Raw genomic sequence first — 20,923 nt, forward strand, 5'->3', positions numbered from 1 at the left:
CTTTTGCAGTGGTCCCAGAGGGAACTGCACAGGTTTCTGCCTAACACCAGTGTTCTCCTCACGGATCCCGTCAAACGTTTTCCTCCACTGCGTCGCTGACCTGGCCCGTGGATCGGGTAGGGCGTTCTCCGGCGGTTCTTTCTCTCCTCCCTAGTACGCCCACTGGTACTCGGGACCAGCCTCGCTCCACTCCGGGGCCTCTCTCCGTCAGCCTCCTTCCACTTCTGCAAAACAAGACCCCTTCTGAGTGGTTTGGTGAGGCTTTTAACCCAGGTGCCCCTCGTTCCCCTTAATTACTGCCGGGTGTTACCAGCAACGGTTTCCCCACACCTGATGCTAATTCCTCTCCTCCTCCTCCCTGCTCAGCCTTCGATGTGTCAACCTTGATTTTAGTCACTACTGTGGGGTTCTGCCTGGATATGGAAGCATGTTTTCCCGTCTCCCTTGCTTATTTTCCTTTCCCATATTCTGGCTTTTAAACTGATGCCGTATTTGGTGGGGCCTTCTGGGATATGGAGTTCATATGTGTTTTATTTCACATGATTCACTCAAGGGCAGCATTATTTTATCAAGGGCAGCATTATTTTATCCGTTGGCTTACACCCCTCTCTGCTGTTCTGTTCCGTACCCTCCCTTCGCACAGTAGCTCGGGTGGCTGCCACTTCTACACCCTCACACAAGCGTAACCTATTAAGCAGATATCTCGCTCACTCAGTGGAACTTCTAGCCTTTGGGGACAGATCATTCACACACAAAAAAACCCCGAAAACAAGGGCATTGACAGAACTTTATCTCATATTTCTGTGAGACAGTGTATAAACAGGGATACGTTAAAGAGAAAAAGTCTCCTTTATTAGCTAGAGCCTGCAGTACACTGCCAAGAAATTAAGTATGGCTTGTGATACAGGGGACTACACCTGGAGTGATGAGAGTGAGCAGGACATGGGGGAGGAGGAGGCAGACCTCTCCCAGAGCTTCACAAATGTGTTTGGGGACTCATTGGTGAGAGCAGTCACCTAAGGAGTGATGCCTCTGCAGGATAGACTACAGGTCCTGGAAGACATGTTGGACAAGAGAGCTGGCGACCTAGAAGATCCAGGTGAGGTAACCTCCACAGAGCAGCAGCCCCTGAGAGAGGGCGAGAAGGGGAGCAAAACAGCCCAGAAGAGAAAAGCCTCTTCTAGCGGGGATAAAAAGAAAGCCCCCGGTAGCGGCTGACGCCTTTTAATAGGCTTAAGAAGGCTTTTCTATCTGAATCGGCCATGCGGAGCCTCTTGCACCCTACCCCAGGGGCGAAAAATACAGGGTAAACTCAGTCATCTGCAGATGAGTTTGATCAGTTTGAAGAGGAAGAGGGTGACGACATGAGCATTGGCAGGCAGAGCAAGCCTATCAGCGTGCCAGAAGCCAGCAAGGTGGAGGTACCTCAAGAGGAGTATGACATGTCTGACATGTTCGAACCAGACTCATCAGACACCCCAGATATACTGACTGCGTCCCGTCACCGAGAGTGGCACTTTACATGGCACAGAAGATGCGCAGACGTCTAGAGAAGGAAACCAGATTTTTCTTAAAGGCAGAGTGTCCAAGACCAGAGCTTGCAGGAAATGTGGCAGAGATGCCCGGACATGACCCGAAAATGCTCACATTTGGGACAAAAGCAGGTAAAGATGCTAGAAAAGGCATGGATCAGGCTTGGAGATCTTGCCAAGACAAGCTCCTCGATCTAGCGGGACCTATAGCAAAGATTATGAATCTAGCAGAAAGGTTGAAGGATACAGGTGAACCAGTCGATCCACAGGTCCTAGCGGGTTGGGCGCAGCAAGCAGTATGTTTGCTAGGAAACACAAACTGTGCAGTATCCTCCGAGAGACACAGGACCATGCTCCTGAAGATAGATAATAAATTGGGGGACGTGGCCTCCTATGAGCAGGAGAAGGAGCCCAGGGATTACTCTTTGGCGAGGCTTTTGTAAAAGAAATGAACAAGTTTGTGGCGACTTTCACAGCATTGGAATCCGGAAGGTTTTTCCCGGGAGAGTTTTTGCAGGGGCCGTTCGACTGGCCGCTTCAATTTGCAGAGAAGGCCCCAAGGACCTAGACCACAGCATTGGGAGTCCAGGTTGAGGTTATAGAAGCTGAGGATACTTCAGACCGCAAGAAAGTACAGCAGGTGAGAGCGTGCAGCGCACAATACCCCACAGTGGGGTGGATAACAGTTTTTTGTACACTATTGGCGCAAGCTGCCTTCCAACGCATGGGTCCTGCAAACTATAGAGGGGTTCAGACTAGACTTTCTGGAGGTTCCCAAACAATCTCACCCCCTCCACGCTTGCAGATATCGTGAGCAGAGAGTGCTCTATTAGATACAGAGATGCATTTGCTAGTGAAAAAAGAATCTATAGAAAAGGCAGACTCCTGTTCAACGCTTTTCGTCAGCAATATGTTCTTGGTTCACCACAGAGGCAGTGCGCCCAGTAATAAATTTGAAAGAACTGAACAGTTGGCTAGTGTACAGACATTTCTAGATGGAGGGGATCCATCTGTTAGGAAACATGCTCAGGAAAGATTGGTTAGCGAGTCTATACCTGAAAGATGCATATCCTACAATACCCATAGCGACAGAGCACCATCCTTTTATGAGGTACATTTGGAGGAGAAAGACTTTGAGTCTCCCGTTCAGGCTCGTCTCAGCTCCCTGGGTCGTTACCAAGATAGCGGCATCCTTTCGAGAGCAAGGAATCCAGATGATCATCTATTTAGACGACATCCTTTTCATGGCGAGCGACAGAAAGAGGCTCACCAGGCAGGTGCTGTGGCTGATATTGAGGATAGCGGAGCTAGGTTTCCTGATAAATGAAGAAAAATCAGCTCTAATGCCAAGCAGGAGAACAGAATTTTTAGGTTTCATGATAGACACCCGAAAGGCAACCTTAGAACTACCCGCTCCCAAGATGAGAGCGATAAAGATCTGAGAGTAACTCTCAAGAATCCGGTTATATCGCTTCGGAATCTAGCCAGAGTAATTGGTGTACTTGTGGCATCTATCTTTCAAAGCCCTCTTCACTATCGAGCCGTTCAGAGGCTGAAGATCAGATATCTTCAAAAAGGTTTGCGATATCATCAGTTAGTAATGCTAGACGAGGACAGCAAGGTAGAACTACGCTGGTGGATTCGCAATATGGAAGCGTGCAATGAGGGAGCCTTTTCGGGGACATGCCAGAGCTCATTCTAGAGTCCGCCAAAAGGTCAGCCTGGGCCTCCAGGTGTGGTCAGACAGAGACATGAGGAAAATAGTTGCAAGAAGAACTCGAGCTGTATATTAACTGCCTGGAGCGTCTAGCAGGCTCTTTTGCACTGAAAGCTTTTACCAGGCTCTTTTGCAGTGAAAGCTTTTACCAAAGGCAAAGCGCGATGTCCTAAACTTCTGCAGATGGACAACATCTCAGCAGTAAGGTACATAAACCAGCTAGGGGGAACAAAATCAAAGATGTTAGCAGAACTAGCAAAGGACTTCTGGTATTTTTGCCCGGAGAAGAAAAAGTCTTGTCACGGCGGAGTATCTGCCGGGAGTTCAGAACACAGTCTCGGACAGGAACTCCTGAAATCTACTAGACTCAAGCAACAGGAAGCTTCACAGATCAATTTTCAAGAGGTTACAGCAAATGTGGGGTCCGTTCCATACGGATCTATTCTATTCGAGACTCGACACCCAGCTGACAAAATACTTCAGTTGGAGACTAGATTCCAGAGGCTTTGGGGACGGACGCTTCCTACACAGTTGGAAGTAGCAGATCCATTATGCTTTTCCCCCATTCATGATGCTGGCGAGTGTACTAGCAAAGGTTGCCGGGACAAAGCAGAATTAGTGACACCAGAATGGAAATCGCAAGCCTGGCTTCCAGTTCTGATGGAACATTCTTCGGATTTCCCTCAGAGGATTCCACAGAGGGCAGATCTCCTAACAGATCCTTCGGGAGCTCAGCACCTGCTAGTGCAGGATCAGACACTGTTATTAGCATGCAGAATTGCAAGTGTAGATGTTGTTTGCCAGGGCTTTCAGAGGAAGCTACAGAGCTCATCGGAGTATCATTGGCACCTTCCACCATTAGAGCTATAGTTCCGCTTGGCAAGCCTGGGAGTTATGGTGCAGGGGGAGGGGTGTTTCTCCTGTTTCAGCTCCTATAGTACAGGTGATACATTTTCTAGCGGGCCTACCCAGCCAAGGAAGGGCTTTCTGTACGATAGGAGTATATAGGTCTGCCACCTCGGCGGGTCATGACTTTATAGACTGAGCGCAAGCGAGTGAGCACCTTGCAGTAGCCAGATTATTAAAAGGAGTTAAAGTGAGCAGACCTACTCAGTCAAGATATTCTGCCTGGTGGGAATTGAACAAGGTACTACATTTATTGGAGCTACGGCCAGAGAACAATCTTCTGACAGGGATGCAGCTATCAGGTAATCTAGCCAGGTTACTTTGCCTAGTGGTCTATAGAAGGGATGTAATGGCGCTGGAGATAGACGGAAACATTTTTTATCTAGAAGGCGTGGCATTTAATATTGCGCAGCGTACAAAGACGGGCTCCTCTATAATTTCATACCCATACTTTCCTAATAATAGCAAGTAATGCGTGGCTCAATGCATAAAGTTTTATGAGACAGCGATAGCGCCAGTAAGGCCTCAGAACTTTAAGCAATTATTGATAGTGCGCACGAAACCATATCATGCAGTGGCTTCAGCTACTATAGCAAGATGGGTGAAGAAAGTAATGGCATTAACGGGAGTTGATATTTCTTTGTTTGGAGCTCATTCAGCCAGAGGAGCTATGGCTTCCAAGGCCTTTGCAGCTGGAGTGCCGCTGCAGGACATCATGAAAGCGGCCGATTGGTCTAGTGATTCGGTGTTCAGAACATTCTACTTCAAGCTGGTTTCTGACATTGTTGTAGAGAGCTTTGAACAAGCATAATGCTCACCTCCGGTCTTGACATAGAATGAAGATTGCCCAAGCACACAGTGCAGATAGTCTTGATTCTATTAAAGACACAGCACAGAGGCGAGCATTATCCCTCCCAGCTAATACACTTTATTGTGGTTAGACAGTATGTGGGTTTTTGATGGCAGATGTAGTGTATTCCCCTCCCTTACAGTATTGTCTCTATTCTATTGAAGGAGAGGATCACAAGAGCAATCGAGATTAAACGCCTGCAGGGAGGATAAGCAGTTGTCCGCTACTAAAAGGCGTTGGAGAGCAGAAGTGTTTTCATAATAATCAGAGGAAGTTTTTGACATTTGGTTCTAGACGTTTATGCACAGTTTCAGTGGAAGCACCTAAAAAGAAGAGGAAAGGACCTGGGGTTGCAAAGATTTGTAGAGATGGTTGAGCCTTGATTGGGGACTGAAGCAGAGGCTCGGGACTACCATTCAGAAAAGACTCAGGGGATTTGTGGTTTTCTCTTCCCTACACTGTTTTTTGTTTCACAGCCTCAAACTGATGTAAAAAAAGAAAAAGTTAAGATTTGAAAAGCTGTTGGAAGCAGTATTAAAGAGGTTTAAGCATAACGCGTGCCTCTGTGTCTTTAATAGAATCAAGACTACCTGTGCTGTGTGACTTGGGAATAGTCATTCTTCTGCACAAATCCAATCCCCTTGCTGCAGGGCAGATCGGATCTGTGTTAGCATGATCGTCTTTAATGTTTCTCTGGGTAAGTGGAGGTTGAAACCTGATGGATAGAGAATGGTGCAAAGGCTCATCCGGTTGACTTTTGGCACCCTAAAAAGCCAGGAATAATAACCCTTGCTGCGTTCCAGAGGAGACTGTTTAAGTTGCTTTCATGTGGAGGAGCTTCCCGATCCCCTCCCAGGGGGAAGGAGTGCCAACTTGTCTAAGGCCCAAAAACATCTCTAACAACATTGCTTTCTTTTTTAAATACACTTACATGTTTTGAAGAGTTTATTTACTCATGAATGTACATTTACGTACTCAGCACTGTAAATTACTTAACATTCGAATTGAGAATTATTAAAAAAAACAATTGGTGCATTTAAAAAGCCAATGACATTACATAACCACATTTTTTAAGTGTAGGTGGTATAATAAATGGTCATCTTATGTAGTGTTAATATGTAATTAAGACACTTAAGCAGGTGGGAGAGGACTTTAGAGGTCATGGGGAGGGAAGGGTACTCGGGGTCCCCTCTGCTGTTTCATTGAGTCTAATTTTCTAATCAAAATAAAACAAAGTTTTATTGCTGCTTATATTTTGTAATGTTATATTTCCATTCACATTGTATTGTTTATTATAAATATGTAAGTAATCTTTCTGTCTTCACTTTTATTTTTGTTATTTGTGCAGTTAAAAATGTGTTACTTGTTTCCTTTGAGGATAATTGGTTCAATCACATTAAGAAGAGCTTCTAGAGTTCTATGCCGGAGGTTCTATTGAATTCAGCCCCTGTAGTATATAAAAACCCCATTTCTGTACTTTGTTACTAATTTTGCGGAAGCATCTTTGATGCCTGTTAAATCCATCCCATAAAAACACAGAGATGGTTGCTATGCATCGTCTTTTTATCATCTTCTATTGGGTTCTAGGCATGCTGACTATGATGATGAAAACAAATATGGAGCAATCTTGCCACAGGTTGTCACTGCAGGCACCATCACCCGTCGTGCTGTTGAACCCACGTGGCTAACAGCCAGCAACGCTAGGGTGAGTTACCAGTCACTATGGCAATAAAAAAATGGAGGTTGTGTTTGATTGCTTATGTTCCAGTTTGATCAACTAGACAGTATATTTTTTTCAGAGTGAATAAAATAAATCTTTATTTCTACACTCAACTAGTGTGCTTGAAGATAAATGGAGTGCTGCTAGTCAGGCTCTCACTCTTGCGTTTTGTTCCATTATTTGAACCTTGGCTATGTGCAAACACTATCCTTGCATGCACGTTAGATCATTTTAATTCATGTAAGCTTCTTTATAGACTGCAGTCACTGCAAAAAAGTGCAGAACTCCCATGTGAATTATCTATCACTCCTCTCCTGAGTGAGTGTCATTGTTCAGTTGTTTCCAAATTTGAATTACTGACCACTTTTCACTGCACACAGGAACTCCTTGGCTCCTACATTAGTGATAGGCTCATCCGCTAATTGTATGCATGAGACATTGATTTCTATACCACACAGGTGTTCTCTCCCCGCATTTTCCCTGTCATCCATATTTGTTATTTGTAATGTATAACATGCTACCTGGCAGGATCAACTGAATTTGAGCGCAGATTGTCAACAAGAGATCAACCAGATTAATGAAAGGACTATCAAAGAGAGAGAACAAGATATGGAATTGAATTGAGAAGCCCTGTTGGACATTATAGTAGATGCCTAAATGCACAACCAACAGGACCTAAGGTGGAGTTGAGTGTGCTGGGACCACAGGAGAAGGAAGGTAAGCTTGCCCCGGCAGTTGTACCTTCGGTCGACCTGTGATCTGTGCGAGCCCCTGAAGTTGGAACTGGGGATCATCCTGACTGGCTGATAGTGGCTCGAGAACAAGGGGGCCCTTTACTACCCTGCTCCCCAAGTGAGCGGGGTGTACTTTCAATGGTCCTAAAAAACAAGCAATTGCGAGTGGCAAGGAAAATGTTCTGAATAATCAGGATTATGGGCCATGTCTGGGGGGAGCGAGCATCCTACCCCCTGCAACAACACTTCTCATCAACCCCTCGCTTGGATAGAAGGAGAATTATGCTCATCCCAGAATGGCAGGGGAATTTTCCTTGCCTTCTCGATTATTTGGATGTTCCTTGGTGTGTATGGATGTGGAGGTGAGCCTGAGTAGGACACAGAGAGAGGGCCCGTTGCCTGTGGCATTAAATATGTTACAGGGCATGGGTTTGCCAAAGGAAGACTTTAGGTTGCAGCAAAAGAATGCCCTGGTTGGCTGCTGTGAGAAGCAAGATGCAGTGGAGAAGGGGGATGTGTTACTGAAAGTAAGTGGGGGTACCGGTGCCCCATGCGACCCATGAGGTCGCCTCCACTGGCGTAGCCTCCACAGGCTGAGCCAGGGCCGCTGCGACATCCTCCAAAAGCGTAACTCGACGAACTCTTCACCCTTGAGGGGCGTAGAAAACTCCGAAACGGATCCCCGTTGATCGGATGTAGAAACGGTGGAGCTTGAGGCTCTATTTAACTGGAAAATTAGAAAAATCTCCTGAAAAAGCACGAAAACGCAGCAAAAGCTCGAGAGCTACAGCACGAGGACTCCCAACACTTGAACGTGCCGTAAAAATCTGAGGATGACTGCCAGAGGCAGGCCTTAGGGAGAGGGCAGTCATTGGCTGGGGGCAGTATGACCCAGAGACCAGTGATTGGTTACTACTAAGAAAGAGATCAGAAACGAAACTGATACTGATTTTTTTCTATACCGAGGATTCCCGGCCTGATGACGGGGAATATTCATGAGCATGTGAATCCATGCCAGACCCATGCTGGAGAACAACAGTTACAGGTAAGTAACTTGTTCCTTCCCAGGCCCTACCTATGGCAGTTACAACTTGGCTAGAGGGCAGAGGAAGACAACTGACCTATTACACCAGCACGCCTACTTTAAGCAATGAAGGTTTAATGATGGACACAAATAACATCCTCTCATTGGAGACATCCCTGAAACAAGACATTACAAAAATGAAAATAACAATTGATGGAGCCAGGTGGTACAAGACCCTCCTCCCCTGCCGCAGAAGTTGGCAGAAGGGTTAGGGGAAGGGCTGGCAAACCTTACACCTCCCGTGGCAATAAACCAAAGCCAGAGAGTAAATCGAAGTAACATTTCGGATAAAAACATGGAAATGATTAGTCTGGAGATCCCAGTTGCAGGCGGGGGTAGAATCCCTTTCTGGTAGTTGGATTCCTGAAAAAAAAATGGACACTTCGTATGACTCACAGCAGCACTGCCACCAGAAATCATAGGCAGAATCAAAAAGGACTCATGATGGTGGAGTCAAGAAACTTGATGTCCATGCTAACGATCGCATGAGCCCCCTTTCTGAAAATGTACGAATCAATCAATGACTCGAAGGACCAATCCACCCTCATAGCAATGCTACGCTCAAGTCTTGTTTATTGAGGGCTACATCACGGCTATAAAGGCAGAAGATCGTGGAGTTAGGAATCGAAAGAGAGTAACTCAATATACTCGCGATGCGAATAGGCCCTATATTCTCTCCTGGCAGCCACATATCAGTCCTCCAAATCAGATGTTGCTTGATCATTCTATGGCGAGGTTGGACATGGTTGATGAAGAAAGAGTTTTCATTAAAGAGGCCCACAAACCAACTGAAGAGGCCTTATCGCTTAGATCCCCTAATGTTGTCCTATTGAGTACTACACATTCTGCTAGAACAGAGCACTTGGACACAGTGGAGTTCCCCTGTGTGAATGAGGTTGGAATTCATCTGCCCTTGGGGGCCATCGATACGGAGGGGATTAAACTGTGCCCCATTTTCAACAGAAAAAGAAGGAAAGAGGTGGTAGAGCCATGAAACAGCCAAAAACAAATGCCAAAAAACACATTCAGTTGCAAGATCAAATGACTCACAGCAATTCTTCAGAAGTTTACTGTTTCATGGGGTGAGAAAGGGACGAAGCAATGACTAAATAAATAAGGAATCTAAGAAGTTTAAAAGGCTGGTTGTCTGAAAGAGGATTCGACTGCCCAAAAGGGTGGGGTAGAGGAGCCTCAAGTGACTTTGGAAGCTTTAACTTTGTTACTGGATGTGTCAGTATATCCAACTGATCAGCTGGACGTTGTTGCAGAAGCTTGGCTAGCAGACTTTAAGATTGATCTGGGGGCTTAGTCTGATCAATAAAAAGCCTTGGCAGAGCCAGAAAATAAATTACAGAGTACGGCGGGTAATAATGTAGCTAAGGACAAGAGTCAAAAGCCCACTCAGAATAACATAAAAAATCCCATGGAAGCAGCTAGAAATTCCACTGTGGATGGTTCTAACTTATACACGGCAACATCAATAACCCAGGTGGTAAAATTGGATAAGAATGTACCAGTGAAGACAGGTATTTTCCTGACTTTGGCCGAAAAAAAGAGAGGAAAATGATAAGAGATATTCAATCGCAGACCAGGTCTAACACACAAACATCTTTATATATCCTAAGGCCCTTACACCTGGATCAAGAAGATAATAACTCCTGACATGAACTGCCTTTCGATAGGTCAGAAAAAGCTGCAGACCTTTATGAGGAACAAAAGGGAAGGGGAGAAGATACCTCCCACACTTCTTTGAAGAAGACTGGTTCTAGGAGTTTGAAATTAGAAAGATTGGTCGACAGAGAAGAGCCACTAATATTAAATAGAAGGAATGTTTTGGCCTCATTACATTGTGTCCCTGCTCTGAGACAAATATGATCAAAAGACCTTAATAGAATTTGTTGATGAGGTGAGATTGGATGCTGTCTACCTCCACACACACTCGCCTATAGTGAAATGCGCCAATGGAGGCAAGTACGGGCATAAGACTCCTGGGTTTTGATTTAACCCCAGTGGATATACATTCACTAGAGGAAAGGCAAACCATGATAATAGGGTTCAAATAAAGCCATATATTGGTGAAAATGGTAAAAATGAATCTGAGGCCACTTGCCAAAGAGCTCCTTGGTACCGATTGTCACACAGGCTCATTGGGAGAAGTAGGACAAAACAACTAGGGGATATGGTTTCTTCGCCTAAGCACTTGTTGGCTATACCATAAGGCTGAAAGAAGATTATAATCTGACAAGAAAGGTGGCGGTTACGGAAAGAAGTGCATTGGTGTTGGGCACAGCCACCTTTTTACTAAAGGAGAGACTGCTCTGTTCAATCTGTTTGTCTCAAGACACTGGAGCCAGTTTAGCCAAAGCTAAACATTTTCCTCCAGAAGTGGGAAATGGTCAAATCAGCTATCTGCTTTATGCAGATGATCTCATTTTGATAGAGCAGATAACGATTGTCCTGCAAAGATCGCTAAAACAATCGGAGGAATATGTGGAGGCTAATGAGTTGAAAATAAATGGGGGCAAAACAAAAACCTTATCCTTGAAAAACCACAGTGCAGGAAGAGAGCTGGCCCAAAGTGGTGGCTGGGTTCATCCTGTACAGGATGAACAGGTGACCGAGTTTAAATATCTAGGTGTCCTGATTAACAATAGTCTGATAGAAGTTAACATTGTTAAGGCAATAAGAGCAAAAGCATACATGCTTGCAAACCAAGCAAAATTAATATGCAGGACATTTTGCTGATTCTCTATAATTCCGATTGTGGAATTTTATAAACTCAGTCACTCGTACATTGATCTGTAGTGCAAAAGCTATTTTTCATATTGCAGCCTCGCTGTGTGCTACGGTGGAAGGTTTGTTCTGGAAGAGGGTTCTGAACCTCCCCAGGGCAACCCCTATCCAAATCATTGAGAGAACTGGAGTTGATATCCCTGAAGGGGCGAGTCGACTGGGCCTCATTGGGCTTTTTTAGGCAATGCATCTTGGAAGATGCTACCCCTATTTTGTGTATATTAAAGAAATAAATTAAAGGGGCTCAGGGTACAAAACCCAAAAAATGGGTACAAAAGTGTATGGCCCTACTTGATAGTGTCTGCTGTTCAGAAGTGGAACTTAGAAAGAACCCTATCAGGGTAAACACCAACTTATGGAGAGCTGATTGGATCCTCACGATTGAAGAAGCAAACAAATTTAAAGTATTCTATCACTTGAAACATGAAGCTAGGGCCAATGGGTCTTTACCGAAATACTTGAGAAAATTCCCTGATGGCCATATTAGAGCCCAGTTCATGACGTTATACGTTTAAATGTGATGCCTACAAAAGCGGTCCTGTCAGATTGAAACCACGCCCGATCAAGGTGGAATGTGATTATTGTAACATGCTAGGAGTGCCCGGATCCTTAAAACATATGCTGGTATTTTGAACAGCCTGGACCGTTCGCCTTTAGGCTCAATCAGTACTCTATTGCCAGAGGAATGGTGGCAGCTTCTTCTGAGTGGGGAGAACACATCTTTAGTGTTGGCCACAGTATGATTTTAGATGACATTTGTAAATCAAGATGATTAAGCAATCTATTTAGTAGTTGGATTGAGTAAATGGAAAACTTACTTTTTAGGTAATATGATGTAATGTAATGTATTTATCTCATTGAGTGATATGTGATGTGTGGTTGCTTTTATATGCAAAAAAGGTTTGAAATAAACCAAATGTTGCAATAAAAAAAATACCCTGTATGTTTTATGATGCGTCCATTTCCTTTGTGCCAGCTTAGGTTGGGTGGTACACTTTACTTGACTTAAAGATTTCAAGATTTCTGAAGATCTCTTAAGCATAAAATATCTTGCTCTATGAATGTCTACAATTCCTGCTCATTTTTGTGAAATTTAGGGAGTTTGGAGACGAAGGGCTAATGCGAATTTTAGCATGTTTTTTATTCCATTAATATACATTTATTTTGAGTCTCCATACTCCAGGCCTTGAAGTGTCCAAAGCCAATGCGAGAGGTTTCGGTTAGATTAAATACTACTTTCTAAGTGTCCATGCTGTTTCTTTAATCGAGAAAGAATCTCTGCAACTTGTTTGCCTCATTTATGGTTTATTTTTTAAAGGACGACCGTGTAGGCAGCGAACTGAAAGCAATGATTCAGGCCCCACCTGGCTACAACCTGGTTGGAGCAGATGTCGATTCCCAGGAGCTGTGGATAGCTGCAATCCTTGGAGAGGCAAATTTTACTGGAATGCACGGTGAGAGATGATCAAGTGAGAAGGAAATTCATGTTGGATGACAGGGGCAGACTGGCCATTAACATCATAGGGTGAATGCCTAGCTGGCCTGCTGCATCACATTTTCCAGCAATAATCCAGACTAAGACTGCATTATTGCATGCGCTCGGCATCCCTTCAGTTCTAATCAAGGGAGTGACTGCCAAATCAGACAATCTAGTACAATGGAGCTTTATAAAGCGCCCCGCTGTTTGCACCTGTACTGTAGCAGTTCATTTCAACAGTAAGCTGTATAAAAAAACAGCTGGCAATGTTTACACAGCTCATGTTCACAGTATTGGGGTGGGGGTGTGGGCAAAAGTGCTCAGAGCTGAATGTGTCAAAGGTAAATATAGTCTGAGCTTTGAAACTGGGGTGCCTAGAGTCTCATTCTGCTTGGATTGTTAATGGCGAGCCAGTCTGACCCTTCTGGACGGTACATTTCTTTTGCCAGAGGTCTGTGACTGTTTAAATAACATACCACATCATGTCAAATATTTATGGTAGCAGAATCCTAAATTGGTATATACAAGGCAACTTATTGTTTGTTTCAGGGTGGCTGTTGAGCTATATTTTTCACTTGAATCATGACACAATCTGATAGCCTTTCAATATGTACTACGGCATACATGAGTAAAATATATACTTTTAATCTCTTTGAAGTATCATTTGGGAAGCTGTTTTCCAAATCTATTTGGACAGTATTGGAATGTTTAATTCAGCATTTTAGTTTTGGCACTTATGTGCACTTAGGCCACGTATGATCCAACATAAAGATGAATGTTAGGTACACACGATTTGCACAGGCAAACAGTACATTGCATTACAGTTGCTTTTTGCTGAATGGCTTCTAGAAATCTGAGAAACCATGGATACTCCATTCCTCTCCTCTTCTCAGCCACAAGAAGTAGAAGAGGAGCGAAGAATCTCTTTGTTCAGTTTGACCGTCAAGCCTCCACAACCTCTCTGGGAAGAGGAGCACGCCCGCCCCTGTGCTGCCACTCCCTTGACTTCTTCACCAGCCTATATGCCTTGCATAATGAACCCATGAAGCTGAATGGGGCAGCAAGGCAAGCAGGAACTTTACACTCCTTTTTGCCTGTCTGCAGCTTCACGGTACCAGGTACTAAAAAGAGATGCAGCTTGTTTGCTTCCTCTCCCACACAGAAGTATCCCATTTACCTAATAACTTAGTGTGAGATCCCCGAGCATTTCATAATATGCAAAGATTTGAGCACCCCTTAGCGAAGAATAACTTGGCCAAGTAATCTGTTCTCTGGGATGACACTGAGATGATGTTGTGTGTGTGTAGTATTCTCTGGTTCTATCCTGCAAGTATGATACAGGGGCATGTCACATGCCCCCGAGATGATGCTGGCCGTTTAAGAGGAAAACCATATCAAGAATGTGCTTCTGCCAGCCAGGAAACTGGACTGCACAGATTCTAAATCACGTTTATATAGCTAAACAGAAGAATGCCTTAGTAACTCTCACCTGCAAGTCCTGAAGCAAGCATAGTTGTGAATGAGCATATTGGGAGCAACAGGCTTAGCGTGGCATCGCACGTCCGGCTTGTAAGAATCCAAGTGTGTGCATGGCTCATGCCTGCTTGCCAATGGAGAAACCAAGATGACGGGCCAGCCTCTTAAAGGCTCTATCTGGCCATCACAGAGTGAAATTTAAGGGAGATCCACACACAGTTAGATTGTAACCAATGCCATGCACAAAGTAATAATGGAACACAGATACAGATTATTTATTCTTTCTCGGCCCCAAGGGTGGAGGAAGAACCTTATATAAACAAGCAGGTGACCCAGCATAGGGTGAGAGTTTGTAGCACTGAGCATTAGATCTGAGGTCAAACCAAAGGTGCAGGAAAAGTTAGACATAGGAGGAGAAGTTAAAGCAGAAGATATTGGAGGCATTGGCGTGCAAGGAGACTTCTTTGAGTGTATGAATGGGGATGTTGGAGCAAGACTGGAGAGGACGAGGGGAAGAGTAACAACTCAAAAGGAGAAGTGAGACCAAGTTAGGTAAGAGGAAATTGTGGGCAGAAGAAAGAAGAAGGTGGTAGGGGTGAGGACCTGGACGAACACGTGTCCTGGGTAGAGAAGGAAAGGAAGAGTGTAGAGAGGATGAGATTTGGGACTTCCTTAAAGGCGTAGAGAGAGTGAGCTACAGGTTAAGTCCACAAGAGTGGTTGACTTTCATTGAACAAGCAAGTTTCCAAGACTTTCACAGCAGGATAAATAGTATTGAGCATTAAACACTGTTAAAGAAATATATAAAGGAGTTCTTCTATCGACATTCATACACATTCCACCAGATCTGAAGTTTAACTTTCAGCTTTCTAAAGCCGTGGTCAAGTGTTGAGAATCTGTTGAGGGCTTTCTATTGCTAGGCTTTACATGCCTACTTTAAGCATTGCTTTTGAGACGTTTCTTTCATAGATGATGCACAATACGTTCAAGCCGTATTTTGCAATACGTTTTCATAAAACCAGGCTTGTTCCTATCTGGTCTAAGAAATAGAGATTTGTTCAGCCTGAACACTAGTGGCTAGCCTTAGATTTGATAAAGATTGGATAACAATATTCAAATATGCTTCTATGAGTAGGGCTGCACTCCGGCTCCTTATTCTGAGGCTGATCAGAATATTTTGTGGCATAGGGTTGGTCAAAAGGGTAGAAGACTGTTATGTTGCACCCTACTAGGTTGATCACTTGTGACTTGATAATCAGTGACTTGATAATCAAAGAAATTGATCTTTAAAGTTGTTGTAAAACATTTCTTGTGAGAGCTTTTTGTCTGTTTGAAATGCCTTTAATTTAGAAAAAATTGTAAACTTAAAGTTTGTCCTCGACATGTGTTTCTCTGGCAGTTAATTACTGTCAATTCTTCAGAAGGAATAAGCCTCTCATTCAGCATAGGTTTTTAATACAATAATGTGCATAGAGCAGATTTCTCACTATTTATAAGCGCATGTAGATTCCTAACATGTTTGTTTTGGTGAAATATGCGGTGGTTTGTCTTATTTACCCAAATTTGGCGGACAACCTTAGGTTTCTCCTAATGTGATACTATGGAGAAAAGTATCCTAATTTGCTCCAGGATCGCGGCGTGATAACCTGTACCTATGAAGTCTGCTTCTACCAAGGCTTCTGCTACTCTATTGCCACACACAGGAGATCGGATACATTTGGGGACATGAGTATGGGAAGGTTACCTAGCGCATCTCCTCACCTGCGCCAAAAAAGCTTTGAGAATCTGGGTCTGATTCCCTAAGACCTTGCTCTCCCTCACCATGACACCCACCATGCTATCAAGAACCTCGGGGGCATCTTCGACTCCACGCTTTCCCTTTCACCACACATCTCTGACGTCTCTAAGAAGTCTAACTACCAACTGCACCTCCTCAGAGGTATTCTTTCTTTCCTCTCCTTCCCTCAGAAGCTCTGTCTATAGAGCTCTGATTCTCTCTAGGCTGGACTACTGCAACAGCCTCTTTCTAAATCTGCCTGCCTCTGCTCTCTGCCCTTTGCAATTCATCCATAACAGGACTGCTAGACTTGTCCTTGGCCTCAAGACCATGGATCGTTTCTCTCCAGCCCTGAAATCTCTTCATTGGCTCCCAGTCACTGTGAGGATTAAGTTCAAGACCCTCTGCATTTTCCACAAGGCCTTGTGGAGCCTGGGTCAGAAATATCTTCAACTCTCCCTTCGTAAATACCTTCCTACTCAAGCTTTTCGCTCCTCCACCTCCAACTCCCAAGGGGCCAGTTGCTTCTCCAAGCAACGAGTTGGTAGTAGATCGCTTTCTTCGGCTGGAGCCTCCCTCTGAAATAGCCTCCCTGCCTCTCTGAGACTCGAGGAGAACCATCTTCTGTTCCGGAAGCACCTCAAAACCTTCCTCTTTGCTTCTACCTTCTCTCTTCCTCTCCCTTGCTGATCTGTCTGTTTTTGCACAGGGTACCTGGCTACCCTCTGAATTCGGGCCCAGTTCCCTGCCCAACCCGATGCAAACCTGCACTGTCTTCTGGCAACCCTTGCACTCAGGTCTATAGCTGCATCCCTACAGTCCCCCTACCTGCACTTATCAGACCCCATTTGTCTGCGCTTATTTCTTGCGCTTGCCACTTTATGGCCGCACTATCTGTTTTTGATCACATGTTTTTCCGCACTTTCCACTCCTCCCTTGCACTTTCCCGCCTTCCTTCTCCCCTGCACTTGTGCGTTTGCAATGTCACTGGGCCTAGTAAGATCATTGTTTTGTCCTCCCTTGTACCCCTCCCTTGCCTCGTCGCACTCTGAAACACTTGTTTATGGGCGCGATATAAATGAAATATATATCCTATCATATTGCCACTAGCATATGGCCTGATGCAGGCTTAGTGGTATGTTAGGCAGAAACCTGTGCAGTTCCCTTAGGCACCACTGCAAAAGATTTAAGACTACAGATGTTTGGCAGGAAACCCACTTGGTAGCAGTCCGTACCACACAGATTCACTTGCTAGCTGTGGCTGAGCAGTCAGACTTCCCTCAAGAAGAGTTAGGCAGTATATAGAGTATACACAATAGGTACAGAGATACAGTAGCACAAGCAACAACTGACCAGAGCTTTGGTGTAAAAGTATATAATTACTAGCAAAAAGAGGTAAGTAAATTCAGCACACAGTCACTACTATATATATTTCTGAGGCTTGTGGAATCTGCTTAGATCACATGCTGTGCATAGGCCGACATCTAGTGGAAGCTGCGGAGTATTACAGTTTGTTTTTCGAAACTCGAAAATGGGCGTCGACACAGGGCGTGCCAGTAATACTATTCCTAGTGTGACGTCCACTGTACCCAAGATCCCTCACGCGTCTAGGATCATCAGATTGTTTTTTCCGCCATACTGGTTGGAAGCATTTTGCGGAGTCCCCTGGCCTTAGCCATACTTTTGCTAAAAACTTAAAATTATAATCTATTGTCATCCTTCCCCACCCCAACGTCGAACTTCGACACTCGACGCCGGCTGGAGAAGAAATCGACCGTCAGCTGCTGCACGACGGATTTGGGCCTCGGAAGGCCGGTGGCCTCGGCCTGGGCCTTGGAAGGCCTCTGGCCTCGGCCTTGCAAGTAGGGAGAGTGGGGGGTGGTACATACTCTACACTCTTGGTATATAGGAACACCTTATACATTTCCTACACTTAACAGCCCGCTGCTTCAAGGTGCGTATGGAGGGTACTCCTTTTCAATTCTGCCCCAAGTGCAATCGCAAATACCCTTGGGTCGACGGGCACGCCACGTGCAATCTCTGCTTGCCGAGGGACCACCCCGAAACGAACTGCAGAGCGTGTAGTAGGTTTAAACCTAAGACACTTAAGGACCGTTCGACGAAGCGTTTGGCCCACCACGCCAGGCAGGCGGTCATGGCAGCGGAGGGCGCCTTCAGCGACGGCAGCGACGCCGTACTTTCGGACGGCGAGGGCATTACGGCGTCGAAAGACAGCCTAGCGCAGGTCCCCGACCTCGGAAGGTCGTCCGGCAGGGCGGCTATGGGGAAGACCCCCGGCGACATAAGCGCTTCACATACTACACACACTAAACACACTAAGTCCAACCGAGACTCGACAACGTCGAGTTCTCGGAAAGAGGCACAAACAGAACGGTCCGATTCGGTGTCCTCTCGGCGCTCCCGATCAAGATCGCCGCATGACTCCAGGCAATCATCCACTCTTGCCAAGAGTGCCTCGCTCCCTAGGCTAACAGAAGTTCGATCGTCGGGAGACAAAGACGACTTCCACCCCCAGGCCGTGCTCCAGGAGTCGGAGCCCGCAGTTAAAACCAGCAAGGCACCACGCTCGAAGGATAGGGACACCACCCCCGATCCTCGACGCCAGGCGTCAAAAACCTCCGGAGCCACTAAAGGACAGGGAAACATTTTTCCACTCACGGGGAGGGGGGGAAAACAGCAGAAGAAACAACCTTTGCACTCTTCCACACCTGTGAAACACACCTCTCCCCCTAAACAGACAGACAAAACCAGGTCTGTTGATATGTCTAAAACCAGCAAAGCTACTCAAGAAAAATCCCATAGACTTGCTGAGAGGGTCATCCCCAGTTCCAAAAAATGGTCCAGTGAAGACATAGATAGGGTCATGTCAAGAATGTCTTCTTTGGCAGATTTTTATGATAAAAATCCAGAACATTTCCTCTCGTATGATCCACAGGGGGTGACACCCTCAGGCTCTACCGATCCTATCCCCCCGAGTAAGAAGCCCGGGTTTGAAACTCCGATGAGGTCAGAACCCTTCGAGGTGCAACCTTACGCAAGACCATACTCACTGTATCAAGGAGAGGCTTCCTTTTGTGAGGACCAAGAATTTGGTATGATAGAAGAGCAAACCGGGACGGGCTACTATGGGGATGATGAGGACCAAGAAGAGGAAGAGGAGGACCCAGAAACATACAGAGTAGATTCCCCGGTAGAGAACGAAGCCCCGGTTACCGACTCCCCGGTCGATAACCAACCCCTCTTAAACGAGGTTCTCGCACGCGCAGCATAACATTTCCACATTGACACCCACGGTGTCCAGGAGGAAAGGGACTTTGCAGAAGAGTTAGTGGGAGAAAGGAGGCCTGTTGCCCAGACCATCCCTATCCTTAAGTCCATTCAGCGGAGAATAGATCCGTCCCTGGTGAACCCGAACCTCACCAGAGCAGTCAATCCCAGGGTTGAAAAACTTTTCAGGGCGGCCCAGTCTGACCCTCTCTATATAAGAGGACATCTGAAGCCAGACTCCCTAGTTGTCACCAACACTCGTAAAAGGGCTGGAACACCCTTGTCATCGTCCGAAGCTCCTCCCGACAAGGAGAGCAAAAAACTATACGGTTTCGGCAGGAAAGTAGCCTCAACGTCCGCCTATCAAGCAAGGATTGCAAACTCCACCACCCTGTTGGCCAGCTACAACTGCCATCAGTGGGAAGAAGTCGCGGCACTCATAGCCTCTGCTCCTGAACCTTTAAAGGGCCAGTTAGCTCGGATTTCCGCAGAGGGTAGAGCCGTGTCTGGTTGCATTTTGAAAGCAACCTTCTACGCCGCGGACAACGCAGGCAGATTGATAGCGGAAGGCACTGTTATCAAAAGACATGCGTGGTTACGGCAGTCTGGTTTTAAGGCAGAAACCCAGGCATCATTGTTGGACAAACCGGTGGAGACAGATCTGTTGTTTGGTAAGGCGGTCGAAGACGCACTGAAGAATGCCAAGGAAGAATACGAAACTCTCAAGTCCCTTGACCAGTTAACCAACAAACCCCCTAACCAGAGAGGGAATAGTAATTGTTGTCGCCTACGCGGCCAAAATTCCCAGAGAGGATCTACCTATTCCCAGGGGCAGGGTACACAGTGGAACAACAGTCTACCCAGGGTTACGGCAGGGGTAATAGGAGAGGTCGTGGTAAAGGCAGAGGCAGCCCCAACAAGGGAGGCGGCACGCCTCCACCAAAGCAATGACGCTCAGTTCAGGGTCCCTTCTTACGCAACCCCAGTAGGGGGACGCATTTCCAACTTCACCCAGGCTTGGGAAGGGATCACATCAGACAGATGGGTGCTGTCAACAGTATCCACAGGATATTGTATAGAACTACTGCAGCGTCCCCGGAACCATCCTCCACGACAAAGAGTTCACTCTTTAGAACATCAGAAGATTCTCCTCGAGGAGATTGCCATTCTGCTAGAAAAGGACGCGATAGAACTCGTCCCGGGACACCAGGTAAACAAGGGTATTTATTCAACTTACTTCCTTGTGCCAAAGAAAGATTTGACAATGCGCCCAGTATTGGACTTACGGCCTGCCAACATCAAGCCCCAAAAATTTCGTATGACCACGCTACAAGAGGTAATCCCCCTCCTAAAAAAGGGGGATTACATGGCAACCTTGGATATGAAAGATGCTTATTTTCATATTTCCATGTTCCCACCGCACAGAAAGTATTTGCGCTTCAAGGTAGACAGTCGACACTACCAATTCAAGGTACTGCCCTTCGGGATAGCTTCAGCACCAAGGGTATTCACCAAGGTACTGGCGGTGGCGGCTGCACACCTACGCAGGAAGGCAATCCCAGTGTACCC

General features: G+C 45.7%; 1 protein-coding gene across 2 annotated transcripts in view; it reads left to right on the forward strand.

Annotated features, from left to right (window-relative positions):
* Positions 1–20,923, forward strand: part of POLG (DNA polymerase gamma, catalytic subunit) — a 1,004,779-nt gene that overhangs the window by 858,328 nt on the left and 125,528 nt on the right. For both annotated transcript variants that reach the window (XM_069624312.1, XM_069624311.1), the window contains exons 16-17: positions 6,593–6,710; positions 12,655–12,790. In XM_069624312.1, the coding sequence (XP_069480413.1) occupies positions 6,593–6,710; positions 12,655–12,790 (254 nt within the window). The remainder of the gene's footprint in view (positions 1–6,592; positions 6,711–12,654; positions 12,791–20,923) is intronic.

Source organism: Ambystoma mexicanum, chromosome 11 (assembly GCF_040938575.1).
Source record: "Ambystoma mexicanum isolate Mex_15411 chromosome 11, UKY_AmexF1_1, whole genome shotgun sequence".
Lineage (NCBI taxonomy): Eukaryota > Metazoa > Chordata > Amphibia > Caudata > Ambystomatidae > Ambystoma > Ambystoma mexicanum.